The 22,127-nt window shown below is 42.3% G+C and overlaps 1 protein-coding gene across 5 annotated transcripts in view; it reads left to right on the plus strand.

Annotated features, from left to right (window-relative positions):
- The window catches only part of ARMC9 (armadillo repeat containing 9), a 154,927-nt gene that overhangs the window by 21,970 nt on the left and 110,830 nt on the right, over positions 1–22,127 (plus strand). For all 5 annotated transcript variants that reach the window (XM_083177456.1, XM_083177457.1, XM_083177458.1 and 2 more), the window contains exons 2-7: positions 799–888; positions 4,099–4,224; positions 8,725–8,895; positions 13,437–13,592; positions 15,002–15,094; positions 18,004–18,028. In XM_083177456.1, coding sequence (XP_083033582.1) covers positions 838–888; positions 4,099–4,224; positions 8,725–8,895; positions 13,437–13,592; positions 15,002–15,094; positions 18,004–18,028 — 622 coding nt within the window. In that variant the 5' untranslated portion in view covers positions 799–837. The remainder of the gene's footprint in view (positions 1–798; positions 889–4,098; positions 4,225–8,724; positions 8,896–13,436; positions 13,593–15,001; positions 15,095–18,003; positions 18,029–22,127) is intronic.

A 22,127-nucleotide genomic window follows, 5' to 3' on the forward strand; every position in this document is an offset into this window, starting at 1 on the left:
CCAGTTCCACCTGCAGCGTCATCAGCGTCTACTCGTGCTTTTGCCCAACCAGCAATTCACTGAGAGCTACCTGCAAACATCTGCCCCACACTGACATGGGTGGAAGAAGCATTAATCCTACAGGCGTTAGCGGGAACTCTGGAGACAATACACAGCCAGCGACCAGACAAAGACGGACCTGATTCCTGACCATATACTAGTCCACGGCTTAATATTAGGACACGCATACTGCTCACTTCCACTCATAAGTACTGTGGAAATTTCAAATTGAGAGGAGGGGTACTTATAAATGAAAAGCCTAAACAAGGGGTACGGGAGAGAAAAATGGTTGGGAACCACTGAACTAGAGGCTTGAGGCCAATGATGGAGATGAGTATGCAGACGAAGATGGTCACTGAGTGTTGGAGTATAGGAGAGCTGTGAGTGAAATGTGAAGAGAAGTGTGCTTTGACAACAGGAGGGAAGAGGGCCCTACTCGGAGGAGCTTACAATCTCTAGTAGGAAGGGGAGACAGACAGATTACAAGAGGTGCAAGCGAGTGAGTGGTGGTTAGATAGCAGGATGTAAACAGGCAAGGGGTTGGAGAACCAGCTGGTTTATGCAGTGGAAGGGTATGCTTTGATGAATAGGTGAGTTTCTCTTTGATGTGAGTTTCTCTTTGATGAAGAGATGTAGTTTTACTTTCTGACAACAGATGGCAGTGTTTCAGAGACACAAATACACTAGACATATATATATATATAGATGATCTATGTATGTTTTTCACTTTACCTTGATTTTCTTTTCTTTGTTTTTTAGTCTTTCTGGCTATGTGAAGTTTAAAGCAAGTTTTCTAAAATGGGTGATATTTTGGCTTATGAAGCAGACTTGCTTGGATTAGTGAAAGAGGTAAGTGTAACATGCGTGGCATTATACATGGATGAAAGTCTTAGTCTGTGTTTTTTCCATTAACAACACTTTAGAAGTTTTTTCTAACAAATATTTACTAACATTACTGCAATGCTTCCAATTTGTTATGTATTCGTATCAGCTGGTAAGTTTGTATTACATTTTTTTGCTGTGTGTTTACATTCATTCTCTCCCATATTTCTGTCTCTCAACACTGCCATTCATCTTCTCCATCACCACTTCTAGCAGGCAGCATGCAGGAAGCTGTGCTGAGGTGGTCGTAGTGAGGACCATTAAAGCCAGAACCAGAGGAAACTTGAGGACCGTATGGGGGCCAGCATATTGTGACTCTAAAGACTGGTCCCCATACTGGGCTGATTTGCTAGAATAAAAGAGAGACTAGATCATTTGTAATGACCTAATTGCCTCTGCATCTAGTAAGTGTATGTTGCCGTGCAGCAACAGCTACTCCTTCCGAATGATCAGTATTCTTAGATGTAATAAGAGGTACTTATGTAATATCTGGACTCCCGTTTTTCTTAGGAGACCGCGTCCCCTCGCGGGGCTCGCTGTGCTCACCACCCTTCGGGCACGGTGGCTCGCTGCGCTCGCCACACTACATAAAATAAACTCCATGCGTAGTTGGATAGTATGGGTATGAAAAAATGGGGTGCATTTAACATGGGAGTCCAGATAATACATAAGTACCATCATATCACTCAGAAGGGCCCTTGTACACGCAATATCATTAATGATGTGTGCTCCCGCGCATTGTAAGTTCTGCAGAGGAAGGTCTCCGTTAACGATGACCATGCTGGTGCAGCATAGCTCCCCCCCAAGTATGCACTTGCCAATTCCGGCACCCTGCTGCCACCAATATCTGTGTCAGCAGGGATCTTCTAGTGTATATGCGTTGAAACCTTAGGCTTAAAGTAGAGAGTAAGCCATAAGATAGGAGCCAGCAGTTTTGACATATAACATTGTGAGACGCGCTCTTAGATGGGCTGTATATTTTACCAGGATCAGTCCTAATAATAACCAGCTGCTGTTTCTGGAAGCATTCCATTTTATACATCCCGAATAACCTTAATTGTCTTTGAATGCTGTGCACAATACCTATATCTAGCCCACAGTTTGCCAGTCTGTACCCGAATAACAGATGTTTCCCTCCAGTTGTTATACCCAATGCCAGTCAAATCTCCAGCCTTTATTGTATCCTTTTCTGTACAGCCATGAACTTTACCCAATTCTTTTTTTTTTTCTTATTTTCTGTCTTTTTCCTACCCTTATTCCCCAATGTATGCCTCCGGGTGACTAAAGTAATAGATAAAGAGGGGCCATAAATGTAGCTTATCTAGACTTTAGTAAAGCTTTTGACACTGTTCCACATTGCAGACTGCTAAATAAACTTGAACATAGGATTGGATACTAATGGGTACATTCACTAAAACTTCTAAAAAGGTTATGTGCGTAGCAACCAAACAGATAATGTCCTATCATTTCTCTATTGCATTCTAGAAAATGGCCGCTACGGGCAAAATCATCTCTATTCTTTTTTTAGAATCTTTCGTAAATTCTAGGATGGTTGAATGGATATCCTTGGTTGCAGGATAGGAAGCAAACAGTTGTATTAAATGGAGTACAGTCACAGGAGGGAAATGTTACCAGTGGAGCACCCCAGGAATCTGTACTTGGGCCAGTATTTTTTAAATATGTTTATTGCTGACATTGCAAATGGTATTGAAGGGAACGGATGCCTTTCTGCAGATGACACAAAGGTATGCAACAGGGAATACAAACCAGGATGGTTAAAACAAATGATTGACCTAGTCCTAGGTAGACTGGAGGAATGGTCACGAGCATGGCAATTTCAGTTTAATGGCAAAACTCAAAAATCATGCACTTGTATCTCAAAAAAACAAAGTCTATATGTCGTGTTAATGGCACTACAGTATATTGAAAACTACTGCGTAGGAAAGGGATCTAGGAGTCACTATGGGGCAGATTTATTAAGCTCGGTGAAGTGATAAAGTGTCTGGTTTTTATCACCGGCCAATCAGCTCCTACCTGTCATTTTTCAAACCAAGCCTCTAACTTCACAGGTAGGAGCTGATTGGCCGGTGATAAAAACCAGACACTTTATCACTTCACCGAGCTTAATAAATCTGCCCCTATGTCATATAACTTGAATACAGGTAAGCAATGTAACAAAGCAATGAAGAAGGCAAGTCGGATGCTTGATTGCATAAGGAGCGGAATCAGAAGCAGAAAGAAGTAATAATGGGGCAGATGTATTAAGCCTGGAGAAGAGATAAACTGGAGATAAACTGGAAGAGTTAATGCACAAGCCAGTCAGCTGTGTTTGAAATATGACAGTTTAGATCTGATTGGCTGGTGCGTTATCTCCTTCCACTTTATCTCCAGTTTATCTCTTCACCAGGCTTAATACATCTGCCCCAATGCCACTGTATAAGTCATTGGTACAACCTCATCTAGAGTACTGTGTTCTATTCTGGAGGCAGTATATCTCTAGAAGGATATTTAGACAGTGTACAAAGAAGGGCAACTAAAATGGTGCATGGTCTACATCACAAAACGTACCAGGAAAGACTAAAAGATCCTAACATGTACAGTTTGGAGTAGAGAAGGGAAAGGTGGGACATGATAGAGACTTTCAGATATACAGTATCAAGTATATAAAAAACATTTAGTGACAGAGGATAGTGTTAATTGTAAATTTGTAGCTCCTCTAAAACAAATATATATTCCCTGTAACTCTGACTTTGCCTGAAGACCATATATACATATTTAATGGTTAAAAATGGTGAATATAAAGTTGTGCAACATAAATATTATTCGTTCAATGTGCAGAATCAATGTTAGTCTTCCCATGACCTGCACTGGGCCCCTCATCAAACAATCATTGCGTGCTCTGGCTTCCGTTTTACAGAATGTGCATTAAAACAACCTACGTGGCTCTCCATATATACAAATATTCTGCTTCCAGAATAATTGAGTGGAATACCACCAAAGTAAAATAAAACAGATTTAAAAGTTTTGCAAAGAAAATATTAAAGATAGTTAAAAGTGTATCTGATCATACACAAACTGATTGCCAGTATTTATCCACATAACTACATTTTGTTATCTCATTAAATCTCCAACATAGTATATTGTTCTTTGAGTTATGTTTTATGTGTTGTTTCTTAGTTTCTTAACTATGAGGAATTCGGTGAGACCCTGAAAAGCTTTGTGAAGGAGTGTAAAGTTAAAGGAAAACCTCTTCCAAGAAGTAATGGATCTGCCACAAGAGACTCGAAGACTTTACTTATACAGGTAGGAACATGGTAATGATCTAATCAGTTCAGATTTAGGACATAGCCTTTAATATCACTGTTGGGTGTAGAAAATAACTAGATTTATAGTTACAATACAGATCCGTATAAAGATGCTTAATGCTGTATCATTTTAAAGATCCATATAATGTATTTAGTTTTCATGTTGGCATTATAATTGCTATATCAGAAATTACTTATGGGGGCACTTTTTTTTATCACAATGGAGACAGGACAATGTTTGATTGAAATAGAGACCTGAATGTTATTTTCATATTCATCCATGTATTTATATTTGAGCTTTATATGTATTTTGTACATGTATTTATAAACAGCCTTATGCTGTGTACACACCGTGAGATTCCCTTGCTATTCGACATTAGGTGCGATGCTCTCTCCCGCGGGCATCTCATCGCATCTTGCTGGACATACTTTGTGTACTGCCTTAAGATCGCATCGCACACAAATCGCATGCAAATCTCATGCGATTTGATTGCATGCGATCCGATGTGATTTAGTACAAAACGCACGTGAAAAATCTTACCGTGTATGGGCACCTTCAAGATTCGAGAGCTATGCAATCTTTGCTAACTGTGTACTATTTACATAGAATTCATGCTGTCTGCATTAGATTTCCACTATATAATCATTGCTGCCCTGTCTATCTGGGTTTCGATTTGTGCTGTCACGGAAGCGTGCATCGGGATCCCAAGGTGAAAACCTGTGCGATCTGCATGCGATTTTGACTATATAGTCAAAACCTAGGGCCTTATTCTAGTTGACTCTTTCTGACAAAATCCTTCTTAGATGGACAAAACCATGTGCACTGCAGGGGGGCAGATGTAAAATGTGCAGATAGAATTATATTTGGGTGGGGTTTATTTATAGTGAGATCTATATTGCAGTGTAAAAATAAAGCAGCCAGTATTTGCCCTGCACAGAAAAAAAATAACTCACCCAAATCTAATTCTCTCTGCATATTTTACATCTGCCCCCCTGCAGTGCACATGGTTTTGTCCATCTGAGAATGATTTTGTCAGAAAGAGTGAACTAGAATAAGGTCCCTAATGTCAAATCTCACCGTGTGTACACAGCATTAGATCCATCTCTGCCCATTAATATCACAAGTGCTGCAATAGCTTACACACAATAAAATCTTATTTGGCCTGTGTTCGCATCACACTTTGTTTGGAGAGTACTTGAAGTACAGTTGAAACTCAGAAGTGCTTCTATGTCCTCTCAAATATTATCATTTTAAACAAAATTAAAAAACAACAAAAAACCCATCACTTTAGCTTGTGAGGATTTTTCGCTAGAGAACTGCAGGTGTAAGGATGAAAAACAGAAAAATCAGTGTTTATGGGGGATTTTCTTTTAATACTGTCTGTTTAGACCTAGGTTATTTTTCTTGCAGCCAAGCCTTATAATTTTGTTTAACTAGTAATAGATGGAAAACCTGCACACCTTTTTCATATTTCTGGAGGAATCCTTTTCTGTGGTGTGGGGATCGTCGTTTTGGTTGTGAATGTATTTAGGAATGTTAAATATGTGTATGTTTACCAAGCTGTTAAAAAGTTCGCAGACTTGCAGGAGAATATCATTGGAACATTTATTGTTATTAAAAATGTAAGCTGTTGTGAGTAACATTTCTGGAACAGATAATTTAGCAATGTGTGGAATTTTTACTCTGGGGAGGGAGAGGTGTCTTTCTGGTAGCACGTAGCTACACCCTGTCTGAGCTGATCTTCACCTTCTGGTGCAACCTCCTGCAGACGGGTGGTGAATGGTAGGAAATGTCCTGTCTGTCAGGATGTACAGTGTTGAATAATTATTCTGTATTTATGCCAGATAGGGTAAATTAGGATAAGGTCATCCTTCCTGTCATGGGAGGGGGAGCACAAGGGTATTGGGGTATGTATGTGTGTGGTAGGAATATGATAAGGAAACTCCCTATCTAATTATAAAGTGACTGATGATTTTTTAATTAACCTCCATCACACATTCATTATCACAAATTTTTTCTGCTATTTTTATATCACTCTATAGCAGGCATTCCCAAACACGGTCCTCAAGGCACACCAACAGTGCAGGCTTTAGTGATATCCAGGCTTCAGCACAGATGGTTTAATCAGAATCCCTCAGGTACTAATTAAGTCACCTGTGCTCAAGCCTGGATATCTACAAAACCTGCACTGTTGGTGTGCCTTGAGGACCGTGGTTGGGAATGCCTGCTCTATAGCATATAAGGCATTTTGCTTGCTTCTATAGGAGTAATGCATTGATTGGACATTGTTGTTATTATTTTATTAGGACCTCCATTAATATACAAATAGTTTTCCATCACTATATGAGTAATGCATTGTACGTTATTATTACCGTACCGAGGGTCCTGAATCAGACATGTATGCAAATTACACAGGCGCGGCATCTCTTTACGCAGTGGCTGTGTGATAATATGAGGTGACTTGTGTAAATAGGCGCTTCCTGTTGGATTCTCTGGTCCTTTGCTGTGGCTGAGGACGCAACATCAAATCATCTGTGTGAACATTTGTTATATGGGTAGCCCTCAGGTTACTCAGGCCAGGGAATTCATATTGCTGAATCCAAGGACACATCTACTTACTTCACGCCTGGACAACGGGTAGGATGGAATGAGTTGCAAGTCTGGAGGTCTTGCGGGAATGCTCGCCTAGCTCTTTTTTATTTTATTTTTTTAAAGGGCAATAATTTACAAGGCAAAACTATGCTTCGTAAATGGCCGCCCCTTTTTATAAAAACAAAAAACCAAGTTCGGCCGGCATTCCCGTCGGACTTGCAACGGTATCCGGACCAGTCCTAGACAGACTCATCATCATAGACAGAGTAAAAATAGGTTATTTGTGTAGTTTCACGGCGGCAGTGCCCGCGGATCGATTTGCATACGATGCGATTTAGCACACTTCCACTATACAGGTCAGCCCGAAGCGCGGCAAGTGCAGCGAGGTCCGCAAGGGGCCGTGGTACGCGTTCTCCCAACCTGTTCATACCCCCACTGTCCACGTCGGCATGGAGTTGTCTTTATAAAGTGTGGCGAGCGGACGCGGAAAACGAACCTGAAGCGTGGTGAGCGCAGATGACTTGTATTACTTGACATGTATTTTGCTTCCCCTCGTGGGGCTTGCTACGATTCGGGCTTGTTTTCCACATCCCCTCGTGGGGCTCGCTGCACTCGCCACACTTTATCAAATTAACTCCACGCCGACGTGTATAGTTGGAATATGAACAGGTCGGGAGGATGCGTACAGCGTCCCTTCACGTAGCTCGCAACGCTTCGTGCTGACGTGGATAGTGGGGGTGTGCTAAATTGCATTGTATGCTAATTGTATGCAAACGTGTGTGATTTGCATACAAAGAGATTTGTATCCGATGCGGTCCGTGGGCAGTGCCGCTGTGAAACTACACAAGTACCTAAAATAGTCCGAAGCATGGCGAGCGCAGCGCTACACTTAGACCGTGTCCATGTCAACCTATGTCGACATAGACACCCTAAAAACATTAAAACCTCATGTTGACCTTTTGACCCTGTCGACATTTTGACCCTGCCGATCTTGTGACTGTCGTCTATAAGTGGTCGACCATATGACTGTCTATGATGAGTCTGTCTATGATTTATACCATAACCCTTGCAGACCATTATATCCCACCCAGCATGTCCCAATTTTCTGGAACACTGCCTGTTGCTGCCCCTGCTCCAACCCCTAATGATAAACAGGATGTGGCATCCAGGGCACTGCGAGCGATTGTTGCCATGTGAAGATGTCACCGCATCTGAGATGTACATAAACGATGGGGTTTGCAGTTAGGCCCACTGCAACCTAGACTTACATTAGTAAACCTTCTCTGTAGTGAGCCGTGGAACGTGCCGCTATGTAAATATAGGTTGTTGGCAATAATGTTGGTACTTATGTACTAACTGGGCTGCCGATTTTGAAATCGGGTCCATCGCATTGCATCGCATCCGACCATATCGCATGCCATGCGATGCGATGCGATGGACCCGATTTTTCCATAGGATTCAATGTTAAAATGGACTGAGTCCATTTTAACATGTAATTCAATGGGAAAAGGGGTCCTTTTCATACCCCTACTATCCAAGTGGGCATGGAGTTGGATATAAATCTGTGGCGAGCGGACACAGAATACCGTCCGCTCGCCACGCTTCGGGCTCAGTGGCTCGCTACGCTCGCCACAGGTTTATATCCAACTCCATGCCCACTTGGATAGTAGGGGTATGAAAAGGACCCCTTTTCCCATTGAATTCCATGTTAAAATGGACTCAGTCCATTTTAACATTGAATCCTATGGAAAAATCGGGTCATCGCATCGCATGCGATATGGTCGTATGCGATGCGATGCGGCATTGCATCGCATCTGATTGTATGCCTTAAGTAAAGGCATACAATCAAAAAATTGGCAGCCCAGATAATACGTAAGTACCATAATGTTTTGTCTTTTCTTGCAGAAAGATCTTCTCCTTGCTTTTGAAGATGGGGACAGGAAAGCTTTCTTTGATCAGTGGGAGGAGCATGTCCCTCAGGAGATGCGCAGCAGCGACCCCCTGGCACAGAAGTTGGAATTTTATCTACACATTCACTTTGCCATTTTTCCCTTAAAGCATACTGCAGGCCGGATTGTAAGTTTACTGCCTCACTTAAACTTTTTATTTTTCTGGGGGGGGACATGGCAATATAAACAAGGGGCAACACGTGATCTATTTAATGTAAAATGTGTACGGTTAACACCACCCATCTGGGATTACTCCGGACAGTCCAATAAATAAGTCCGGAGTGGTGGCGTTCCTGGCCTATACAATGTGCAGGAATAGGCAGCTAGTAGCAGCCTAATCCCGGACATTGTATAGTCCTGGAACGTGACCCCTCCAATACAAGCCAGATTGGACTGTTCGAAAGGCAGTCAGTGGGAGTAGTCTTTTGAGGTAAATTAACTGTCTTAACTATTTGTCTATGTCTGTGGTACCAGTAACACTGTGGTACCAGTAACACAGTGTAGACTGTGCATGCATTGCTGTGGTGTAGCACTAGTCCTCTGCTACTTTAGAATGGGAAAATCCTATTTCTCTGGTTTCTGTACAGAGGTTCATGTGTGACTGGATAAATGAGGTAGACCTTGTTATATGGAGATTAACCTCATATGATTTTGCTCCAAGGAGTCATACATTAATCTTCAATAGTAGATTGAATAGTTATTTTAACCAGATGGATGGCTTTGTAAACAGAGAGTTGGAGAACAGTGTTTTAAATACCGTTATTTCAGCGTAACAATCCTTTTTTTGAACTGAAAGATTAATTTATATGTATCTAGGCAAAATAAATGGTTTTAATCAATGATCTAGTGCAATAGACTACATTCTAAAATGGAAAAATGTTTTCTCTCTGCAAGTAATAATCCGTAAGATCACATTGGGATGGACCTGCAGGAAACTCTAGACACGGGTGTAGGTCTACTGTACCATTAAAGGTTTTCTTTCCTATAACTCAGAGGGTGTCTGCTCAGTGCATACATTCATTTTTACACGTCTGGTTGGTGATTATACTGAATTTGACTTAATTTATGTGTCACAGTCTCCGGTGTGGCTTGCTTTTCTTGGCTTATTAGAGATAGCTACTCATATCCTTGTCATCGCAACTTTTGAATGGTCTATTGTCTATGATTATTGATGTCCTCTACTCCCACTTTACTTGACTGTATTATTTCTGTACTTCCCTTCATTTGATGCTGTAATAGGCATATTCCATGTTATGATGTAATAGGCATTGGATACACATAACTGATAAATTATAATGTTCATTCTAGCACCTGCCATATTTGAAAACCCATGTAGTTCCTCTTCCCTGCCTGGGGTGTCGCTGTGTGGTGTAGTTCTTCTAGCACAGTGTGGTCTGTATATCAGCACTGGTATGCAAACCAGACCTGTGCTAGAAACACTACAGCAGACAGCGACACCCCAGGCAGGGAAGAGGAACTGCATGGGTTTTCAAATATGGCGGGTGCTAGAATGAGCACTAAATTAGACCATAGTGAAAGTTCAATATGAAGTGTGTCCCAAAGTCATTGGTGCAGATTGTGAAGTAAATCACCTGTCACTTGTGTTATAATTGTCTTTAGTTCACTTGAAACTAGTGCTTCACCAAAAGGAATGCTGAATGTGTTAGAATTTTGATGTTAGGCTTATTGCGGATGTGTGTTCCATTTTCTACTTTTGACCTTCCAGTCACTTGTCCCAGTAGGGAACTGACAGAAATGACACCAGGACTGAATTAATTTAATTATTAACCATTGCATTGTTTGTGGTTTCCTTTTTTTAAATATAGGCTGTAATGTGGTAATACTTCTGTAGCACTATAAAATGCTGAATATACTTCTGACTATAAAAGTAGATCATATGTTTAATAATAGATTGTAGTTTTGGTACTTGTGAGTTATCTGGGCGTCCGATTTCTAAATCGGGTCGGATCGGGCACATCGCATCGCATCGCATGCGACCATCGGATGCGATGCGATGCGATGACCCGATTTTTCCATAGGAATCAATGTTAAAATGGACTGAGTCCATTTTAACATGGAATTCAATGGGAAAAAGGGGTCCTTTTCATACCCCTACTATCCAAGTGGGCATGGAGTTGGATATAAACCTGTGGCGAGCGTAGCGAGCCACCGAGCCCGAAGCGTAGCGAGCCCCGCGAGGGGACACGGAATACCGTCCCCTCGCGGGGCTCGCTTCGCTCGCCACGCTTCGGGCTCGGTGGCTCGCTACGCTCGCCACAGGTTTATATCCAACTCCATACCCACTTGGATAGTAGGGGTATGAAAAGGACCCCTTTTTCCCATTGAATTCCATGTTAAAATGGTCTCAGTCCATTTTAACATTGATTCCTATGGAAAAATCGGGTCATCGCATCCGATGGTCGCATGCGATGCGATGCGATATCGCATCGCATCGCATCTGATTGTATGCCTTAACTTAAGGCATACAATCAAAAAATCGGCAGCCCAGATAACTCACAAGTACCGTAGTTTTTAAAAAAAATGGAACCCCTTTTCTGAATCCTTTTTATACTTTCACAAACCTGATTTAGAGGCTGATAACCCTTTTTTTTCTAGTAAGGTCATGTACTATTAGACGTATAATTGAATGTTGTGTGTGTGTGTGTGTGTGTATGGATGTTTCATGATAACTCTCAAACTAATCTTCTTCAAACTTTGCACACTACCTTATCACCTAAAGAGACCATCTAAGTTTGAAGATCTGTATAATCAGACGACCCCTCAAAGGATCTGTATAATCAGACGACCCTTCAATTCATGCTATTTCTGTTTTTATGCATTGTGATATGTCCTTGGAAAGCTTATGACTTTCTGAATACATCCAGGGGCGCTGAAAACCCTGCTTGGCCTTGGTAAAAAGAGGTGTGGTCATCAGTAGGGGGTGTGGTTGTGGCTAATGGGAGGGGGTGAGGTCACACACCTGTAAAGTAAAAAAAAATATTGCAGGGGGTGTAGGCTGTGTGCTGGTGCACAGGCTGCAGCTCCCTCTCTCCCCCACTCAGCACACGCACTTGTGCGCTATGTGCTGAGTGGGGGAGAGAGGCTGTGCTGCTGCGGCAGACTCTGCTCTCTACTGCCGGTCGCTGCAGCAGGGAACGGGGATGTTGGACCCGGGACCCTCCATAAGACCCACCCTCCCCTCTCGAAAGAACTGAATACAACACCATAAACAGACTCCCTTAAGTGGACCATTAACCCGTTGAGTGGTGGGTTTTTCTGGGGCAGGACAAACCTACCAGGACAAGTTTGTCCTACCTTACAAATACCACTGCCTTCTGCAACAGCCTTTGCTCCCTTGGGGCTGCTGCTGCCAACGTCGCTGAGCGGCAATGGGGGCAGTGACAGGAATGATCGGCAACTGGGGGGGGGGGGGGGGGGATCAGCCACATGGGGGGATGGTGCTGGAGGCACCACTGGCACACCCTTTCTTTACAGTGATATGCCAGGAAATTTCTCTGCAGCCCAGCCAGAGAAATTTCCTGCCATACCACCGAAGGAGTTAAAGACCTATGAGGGTCCATTAAATGAAAAACATTTTCACTTTACAAAACTTTTGAGAATTGTATAAGCATAAACTAGCCCATTCGTTGGATGCGCCTTAAGACTAGTAGCTGTACATTTTCCTTTAATAAACAGCTCTGTATTATCTGAAATTGATTGAAAAGTTGGCCACTGAACACTGCTACATTTTCCATTTTATATCATCCAGCCACAATTTATGAGAGATCATTTTACTTTTTCATACAGTGTTTTTGCTCTACTTAAACCTGGTTATTCCTGGATCAGCACTTGGGTGCAGTGCCAGTACTTGGTGCCAAAAAAGTATCTCTCCCCATTCTGTGAACAGGTCCTCGGTCAGGTGACCCAGGTTACCTTTTTTCCACTGCAGTTCACCTGGGTGCATGCCATGTAAAAACCTGGTAGCTACTAAGGTTGGAAACTTGGCTCACTGTACACTGGTGTACCCTGTTCCACTGAGGGGTAGATTTATTAAGCTCAGTGAAGTGATAAAGTGTCCGGATTTTATCACCGGACAATCAGCTCCTACCTGTCATTTTTCAAACCAAACCTGTAACTTTGCAGTTAGGAGCTGATTGGCCGGTGACACTTTATCACTTCACCAAGCTTAATAAATCTGCCCCTGTGCAATTTACTGTGACTTTACCATATTACTTTGCCTTTTTCCTCGGTTCTCTTCCCTCCCTTACAATTATCTATTGTTTGTTCTGTTCGTGAAAAGTGTTCATGTTACCTATAAAACCGCTCACATGTGTGACCTATGCTTTCTTGCTTTGTACCTGTTCTTTTTTTTATTATTCTTGCTTGAACAAGAAGTGCTGACTTAGTAGTTCAATGCTCTCATATCAAGTGATGGTGATGGTGATGGTGTGGGGAGTGGGGTATGTTTTATTAAGGAGTGGGTTACAAAAGTAGATATTATCTTTTAACTGCCTGTGTAACAAATGATAGATGTCTCTTTCATGGAGTTATTAATGTTGTTTCTGTTTTGTTTTCTTGTTTTTATACATTTTCTGTTTTTGCAGCATGTACCAAAATATTTTGTTAATAATAAATAAAATTGATATGTTATTTTGTGGTTTATTTTAGGACCGGGCTGACTGCGATGAGAGGATTTCGCACTTCAAATCCTACTTGGAAAACAGCGGAGCGGCACTGAGTCAGACTACAGAATTCCTTCCATTTTATGCCCTTCCCTTTGTTCCTAATCCAGCTGCTCATCCATCTTTCAAAGAGCTTTTTCAGGTAGCTAATAACTTCTATTAAAGTACCTGGCTGTAAAATGAAAATGTGTCTGATTTAATTTGTTACATATATTTTATTCTTTAGTTTGCCCAATTTTTGATTTGATGGGTTTTTTCCTACACGTGACTCTATTGAGTTCTCCTGAAAGTAATACATGCGAAGTAAAACACTTGAGTACCAGTTCAAAGTTATACGCTATGTTGTAACCCTTTTAGTAGTTACCATATAATTGTAATCTGTCTGTCTGTACAAAACCCTCCAGGCCATCTGAGAGGCACTTAGGTTAGGAAATCAGTCTAGAGCACTTAAGAAACTCACAGGATATGTTTCTTGTGAGTATGAAGAGGGGACTCTGTATGTCAAGAGACTCTACATAAACTGCAATACTCTAGGGAAATATTACCAAGTAGTAGCTTTCAGCGACTGATGCAGTGGTATGACAATAGATACGATCTTTTTATTATATGATGACTGAAAATATGGATTTTGAGCATCGAAGGGATGCACATATTTCAGCTATTCTTAAGTAAACAAATGTAATATTTTGCGAAAAAAAAATTTTTTAATAAAAAAATAAAAAGTTTCTTGTGATCAATATTACGCTATTCATTTAAAACCTGTTTACATTAATCATGTTATTGCTTCAAACAGGAAAGTATTTGTATATAAGGTAATGTAAAAATGCAATTAAAAAAACCTTATCGTACTCCTAATTACACACTAGATCTTGCCTTCACTTATTTAATACTTGAATGTTTTAAACGTGCTTCTTTTTGTATACAGTACAAATGTTGTTGTTTTTTTAAACTATAGTACTTCTATTGTAAACCAGAATTGGTGACATTGTTGGAGAATCGCCTTCAGTCTCTTGACAATGCATTTACATTGTAACATTGGCTATGTTGTCAGTTGGACAATGCGGGTGTGTTCCATTGCCACTTGTGTGGGGTATCTAGTTAGCCCTGAAGAAACATTGGGTGCACACAATGGATGGGCCCCATTGAGAGTTGGGCACACGTGCCGCAATGGTCTTTGTAAGGCCTCCAGTAGGCATCTCCGTACCAACCAAGTCTGCTGCTACGTATCTGATTTAAGCCCTATGTCTTTATAAGAATTGGATGTCTCTATAATCAGAGGGAGAGCTAAGCAGAAACCCCTCTTCCAAAGAAATGTTCTGCATTCCGGTACATTGAATCATCAAATACCATCTGCCCGATCTGTGAGTTCACTGAGATTCTTTAGCTTGAGGAGAGCATTGTGATGGGAGTTTGTGATGTCTGGGATCTCACTACCATGTTTAGAACATTCTATTGCTTGTCACACTCTGAGATTATCCATGTGATGCTTTATAATTCCCATTGCAACACAATGTGTTCTGTGCTCAAAAACTTGGTATGTTTCATTCACAGGATTCGTGGGCTCCTGAGCTGAAATTGAGATTGGAAAAGTTCTTGTCTTTGACCCTGAAAGCTGGGACCACCCCTCGTCTTCTTACATTATATGTATCCTTTGCAAGTTGTAGAAGCTGATGGAATGGGCAGTTAGAACTAGTTCTCTCGTGTCTCACTGAATGTGTATTGCAGGCAAGCATCCCCTTGATAAACAAATCTGTCATGCAAGATGTTTAAGATGATGTTACTGTTTGCTTAGCAACTTTAGATGTGAAAAGTTACAGAGAACCTGCAAAATACCCACTGAAGTATTGTGTAGATGGAATCGGTACATCTATCAGAATGAACTTAGGTCTACAGTCATTAGGTCGACCCTACTAGGTCGACTGGCAGGAAGGTCGACCTGATTTAAGGTCGACATGGGCCAAGGTCGACATGACTTATGGTCGAATTTGCATAAAGGTCGACATGAGGAAGGTCGACTGGTCATAAGGTCGACATGGGGTTTTAACTGTTTTTTGATCCGAATGTCGACAAGGTCGACATGGACACAGTTGGCAATGAGAATCGGACCCTCGCATAGCTCGCTTCGCTCGCAATGCTTTGGGCACGTTGGCTCGCTTCGCTCGCCACAGCTTTAATAACCTCCTCCACGCCTAGTGGATGGTAGGGCATGAAATACCGCCTGTCGGCACATGTCAAAAAACAGTGAAAAACCCCATGTCGACCTTATGACCAGTCGACCTTCCTCATGTCGACCTTTATGCAAATTCGACCTTAAGTCATGTCGACCTTGGCCCATGTCGACCTTAAGTCAGGTCGACCTTCCTGCCAGTCGACCTAATGACTGTAGACCTAAGTTCATTCTAATAGATGACCGCTTCCCGTGTAGATAGGCTTGTTGAAGAAAACCATTTAGGTTCACAATTGTACAGTTCTTGAGCCCCCCAGTGGCCTTCAGTGACTATTACTTTAACTTCCCCTTGTATATAATTAAATTACAGTGCAAATAGAATATATATAGTGTTGAAATTCTTAGACTTTTTTTTTTTTAGTCGTTGCTGTAGAATATGTGTGAACAACATTTTATTTATGTATCCTATCCTGGAAAGCATTTTAATGGTGCTGCTATCAATAAGTAAAATAATTCAGTCTTATTAGCGCTTAACCCTTTGAGTGGCAACATCTCTGTGAGCTTTTGTTATAGAAGTTAAAAAAAAATGTTGTGTAAATAAAAAAGATTATATTTCCTATATAATATATAAATTACAGGTCAATATGATGAATAAAAATGTTTGCTAGGCAATTGTTATACCTATATTGTCAAATTCACTTGGCACTTAAAAGGTTAAGCAACAATTAAAATAAACAGTGTTAAAACTTATTCTGTAAAAATAGATGAATAAATATTAACTAATGGTTGAATGGTTTTCAAGTACTGTCCATCATCTGCCTCATTTTGATAGGATCACCTGTTTTCATGGGCTGGTGGGTGCGAATGGGACGGTGAACTTGCAGTTCACCATACCGATTCACACCCGGCATATGCTCATACGCAGACTTCAAACATCAATCCCCTGTGCGAACAGACCTGAATAAGGTCCTATATCTGGGGACGAGAAAGGAAGCTATAGCCTAGTCCCTTTGAATTCAGACTGCAGGAAGATTGCTTTTAGGATCACCCGCCCTTCTGAAGCCCAGTTGGCAGGATTGTGCTAAAAAAGAATTTGGCGAGGTATCAGAGGGCTCAGCAGGATTCTGCTGAGGAGAGATTTCGGTACTTGTGTAGTTTCATGGCAGCAGTTACGCTGTCCGCGTCGCGTCCCTGTCAGACTCAGCGTAGTAAATATAGTCAGAAGTAGCGTAGCCCAACGGCTGCCTTACTTGTGTAGTTTCACGGTGGCAGACTAAGCTACATTATCAGCGTAGGCTGCCACCGTGAAACGACAGAAGTAACTACCATACTGTTGTCAGGAACTGCATCTCTATCCCCGACGTCCCTGGCAAGCCTAGTCAGCGCCTCTCTCACACCGCTGGTGCCAGCATGATCCCCTCTCTTTGGTGCAGAGGTGATCATGCTGGCGCCGGTGGAGAGGCGCTCCATCTGTTTGAGACGCGGGAGCGTCTTAGACGCTCCAGCAATGAGACGCTCTTGCATCTGAGTAGCTATTGCAGCATTTGCCAGTGTTCCATGTTACATACTAGCAAATGCCTCCTTTTCAAACCCCCACTATCCACGGCAGCCTGAAGCGTGGCGAGCGGATGCATTACGCGTCCTCTCGACCTTTTCATATCCCCACTATCCACGTCGGCGTGGATTTGATTTTATATAGTGTGGCGAGCTACATGTATATGTAATCTGCGTCCGCTTGCCACGCTTCGGGCTTGGTGGCTCGCTGCACTTGCCACACTATATAAAGTCAACTCCATGCCGACGTGGATAGTGGGGGTATGAAAAGGAGGCATTTGCTAGTATGTAACATGGAACACTGGCAAATGCCACAATAGCTACTCAGATGCAAGAGCGTCTCATTGCTGGAGCGTCTAAGACGCTCCTGCGTCTCAAACAGATGGAGCGCCTCTCCGCCGGCGCCAGCATGATCACCTCTCCGCCAAAGAGAGGGGATCATGCTGGCACCGGCGGTGTGAGAGGCACTCACTAGGCTTGCCAGGGACGCCGGGGACAGAGATGCAGCTCTGTTGGGCTACGCTAACGTAGCTTAGGCTGCCGCCGTGAAACTACACAAGTAAGGCAGCCGTTGGGCTACGCTATTAGCATAATAGGAGAGACATAATTGCGCGCATCTCCACTTGTGTATTTTTTTGGGTAACCGCTGTGTGTCTGCATGTAGGCGTATTGTTCCAAGTTGTGTTGGCTTTGGTTGTGAGGTTTTCACAAACATTATCAACTATTTCAGTCAAGTATATACTATTTGATATTCAGTATATGTAATGTGAATAAATCTATTGCGATAAATTGTCTTGCCATTACCTTTTTTCTTTAACCTGTTTTAACAAAGAAAGAGAGCACCCACCACAACAGAGGTAATCTTAAATGTCTGGTCTTTTTATTCAGTTTTTGTAACTCCAGATTAATACTTGCCATATATAAAATTGCAACCTACAATTGTCACTTCTGCGTAGTCTTTATCAGATCTTAGAAAGGGTGATGATCTTGTGTTTCCTGCGCACCCCCTTGCTGCCTAGGTCAAAAAACTTCCTGGTGTCTTCCCACAAGGCACCGAAAAAACTGGAGTAGGAGAGTAGGTGGAAGTGACCTTTGGCGCACTGGGTATAGGGATTTCTTCCAATTAATAGTGGAGTAGGTTGATTGGAATCCAAAATGTATTTTATTGAGACACAAAATTGATAAAAGGCAAAAACAATAACATCAAAAATCCTTTCTCACCCAGCTAGAGAGGTGGAGCCAAGGATGGTGTAGACAGAGTGTTCCAGGGGGTACACCCTGTAGGCTCCACAAACTTTAGACTGGGTAGTACTAGGCACAGAATAAAACATCAAATATAGTGGATACAATTTTCTAAGTCCTTCTCACCCAGCTGAGGAAATGGAGCCAGGATGGTAGGTTGACAGGGGGTCCAGAAATGAGGGCTCACCCTGTCGGCTCCACAAGCTTAGGCTGGGCAATGATCCTCCGTGGTAAGCTGCAATCCTGTAGGGCCAACGCGTTTCAAGTCTAGAAGACTCTTTTTCAAGGCTAAGGATTGCTGTGGGGATTTCCTATTTATTGAAGAAAAAGGCGGGAAATGATGGAGGTGGGGAGTGGGTGTGTCTCCAAACACCATCCCCGGATTTGTCGTGTCCGTCTGTCATCTCCGGCGCAACTTCCGGTTCTGTTACCGGAAGTGTGCGACTGACGTGATAGCGGCAACTTCCGCCGGAAGTTAATGTTCCGTCCATACGGGGGATGATTTAGATAGTGTCCCTGATCATCCTGATGAGGAGGCGGCGTCTACCTCCAGAGGTGGGAATTCCGTCTCTTCATTGCGGAGGTTCTTTGGCTACATCCGTGGCCATTTTGGAAAAGGGAAAGATTCATGATGTATGGGAATCACCGGGCGCCATCTTAGGATCGGGTTATTCACTATTATAGCGGTGGCCATCTTTAATGTGGTCACAATATCGAGAAGTCCGGAGTAAATAGTACCTCAGGATAAAACAAAAGGACATGATTAGGAAGGCAATTGATAACTAACGATATTCAATACAGTATTCATCTGAAGTAAAAAATTCCAAACTGCCCGAAACGTTGGAGCAATAAAGCCATTTTTGACACGCTTGCAAACCCTGTTGAGTGCCGCTGCTTGTTAGCTACCGTCATATATATATATATATATATATATATATATATATATATATATATATATTCGGACGAAGTCTCTGACAAAACGCGTTATTAGGGCGTGGTCTGTGATACCCGTTCTTGACTGTGCCCGGAGCTTTCCCTGACCCGCGTCCTCCTCGGCTGTTGGTGTCCGAGCCCTGCCTGCGCAAGCCAGCGTCTGTTGGTGTGTCTGGATCTTCTGTCCCTGGAGTGAGCAGTGGAGCAGCTTTTGCCCGGGTATTTACTATTTGTGTCATGTGGTAGCCAGCCTACAGTGATATCTTTTATTGTACGAGCATCTGCTTTTATTTGTTTGCCTGGAGTTTAGTGTCTCCTAATTAAATCACTTTTACATGCACCATGGAGCGCCCTTTGTTTCTTTATATTTTATATATATATATATATATATATATATATATATATATATATCTCCAAGTTATTGGACCGGCACTCAGGACTTAGTTTGAGCCCAAACGACGTAGCTTGCCCTGGTGCCAGCTATTGGGACTTTGCAGCCCCTTGTAGATAGGCGACGAAAAGAATGGGCACTCAGGGACTTGCACTTGCACTGTCCTATCTTCACCACGCAAGTGCAAGTCCCTGAGTGCCCATTCTTTTCGTCGCATATATGTGTGTGTGTGTGTGTGCGTGTGTGTGTGTGTGTGTGTGTGTGTGTGTATATATATATATATATATATATATATATATATATATATATATGTGTGTGTATATATATATATGTATATATATTATAAAACCTATATATGTATTTTGAGAATGCAGTAATAAAAGGATACAGAATTTTGTCAGTTGATTGTTAATAGGACAGTGAGAGTTAACTTCTTTCCAGGTCTGTCTAGAAATAGTTGGGAAATCAGCCAATGTCTGAAAGAAACCATTTTGGAAAATTAAATTGATGGTTATCAGACTGTGTTCGGAGAGAAGTAATGTGGCCCTTATTATGGTCTGGAAGGAAAGCAAAACACGATGTGCCCTGAGAGTTAGATTTGGGTGGGGCATGTCAAAACTAAAATCTAAATTGCAATGTAATGATAAAGAGGTCTAACCTTTGTGGGCTACATGCACTATTTGCCCTGCTCACAAATAATATAAATGTATTTGCGCCACTTACTTTGCAACATGGTTTGTTTGATGCTTTATTTCTAAATCAGAATCAGGCTCCTACATATTGAGAGCTTTATTGCACACAGACTATGGGGGGTATTCAATGTTAGGCGTGCTCCCGCAGCCATCTCCCGACGGGGGAGATGGCTGCGGGGCCCAATTCAATGCTGTCTTCCCCGACAGCATTGAACAGGGGTTTTGCGCAGAACGAGCCCGACAGCACAAGCTGTCGGGCTCATTCTGCCGAGAAAAGCCGGAAATAGGCGAGCTCCTATTTTCGTCATCAACTCGCGGCCACGCCCCCTTCTCGCCGCTCGGCGGTCGTGACATTGAATCCCAACTGCCGAGCTCCAAGCGAGCAAAACGAAAACGGGACAGGGGCACGGCTGTCGAGCTTGCTCGACAGCCGTTCCCTTGACATTGAATACCCCCCTATGAGTGGATAATTTATTGTTACTGAGATCTAACCAATTTGGTATAATATAATTCTACTAATAATGTAATCCGGATTAAAGTTTGCACCCAATTATTTATTTTTAGTGTCTTTATGCTGATTACATACACGTAGGCCAGAAAATCAACTACTTTCCTGGACTTGTAGGCAGGTGCATTGTTGTGATGGAGAAGGGCACCGCAAATGCCAGTTCTGGAGATGGCTACCAGCAATTACAGTTAGCATTGGTTGGCATTCCATTCCCCAGTAACAGTGCACTGCTGCACGAGTGGTACGGTAGCTACATGACCAGTCTTGGCCACAAAAACAGCCACATCTGCTTGGCCATGCTGTGTGCTCATGCCAAAACTTCTTTGGCAGCACACCTCCAACTGGAGTTCACTGGGCCAATGTTTGGTCTCGAGATCAAAACTGTAGATCCAGGATTCATCACCATTGACTATCTCCCAGGCAGAGTTTTAGTGACTACCATTCAATCTGGCCAGCATCTTGAGTCACCCAAGTCTTCGTCTGCTCTTGAGTCAGTTGATGGGGAACTTTGCATGCAGAAACCTTGCTCAGGCCAAGCTTTTCATGGAGTATGAAGTGGATGGATCTCAAGGAGAGGAGTATCTCCTTCTCTAACACCTAACCTATGACCTGCATGGCAGCAACGTTTGCCTTGGGGATGATGGACATTGGTCAGCTGCAGAACTAGTCATCTTCCAGGGACCATCTCCTCCGCCAGAATTCTGCAAACCTCTCAGATATAGTGATTTAGGGTTATGGTCCTCTTCAACAACAACAGTTAGTCAAAACACTTCTGCTGTCTTACACCACTCTTGTAGTAGTAGAAGATCTTGGCTCTCCAGTGGCCTCTGTTGAGCTCCATAACCAGTGTGTAAGGGAAGTAAACATACTGACTTCCTTGTGTGCCTTGCTGCTTATGTAAGTTCTGTGCCTTTTACATTTCACAATGACTTTAGTCTAATATAGTTCACAACCAGACAATCTGATTGCATCTACTCTATGTATGCACTACCCATCTGGAAACTTATTATATACCCCTGGTACCTTAGACACAACCAAGCTGCAAGATTAACAAATTAGTAATTGCTTTTTTTCGGCGATATATACTTCAAGCTTCTGAAAGGGAAATAGTAAATAAAAAACAATCAATACTGCAACTATGCAACTACAAGTTAAAACCATAATTGAATTGTTATGCTATATGATAAATG

The sequence above is a fragment of the Crinia signifera genome, chromosome 3 (assembly GCF_055691185.1).
Source record: "Crinia signifera chromosome 3, ASM5569118v1, whole genome shotgun sequence".
In the NCBI taxonomy this organism is placed as follows: domain Eukaryota; kingdom Metazoa; phylum Chordata; class Amphibia; order Anura; family Myobatrachidae; genus Crinia; species Crinia signifera.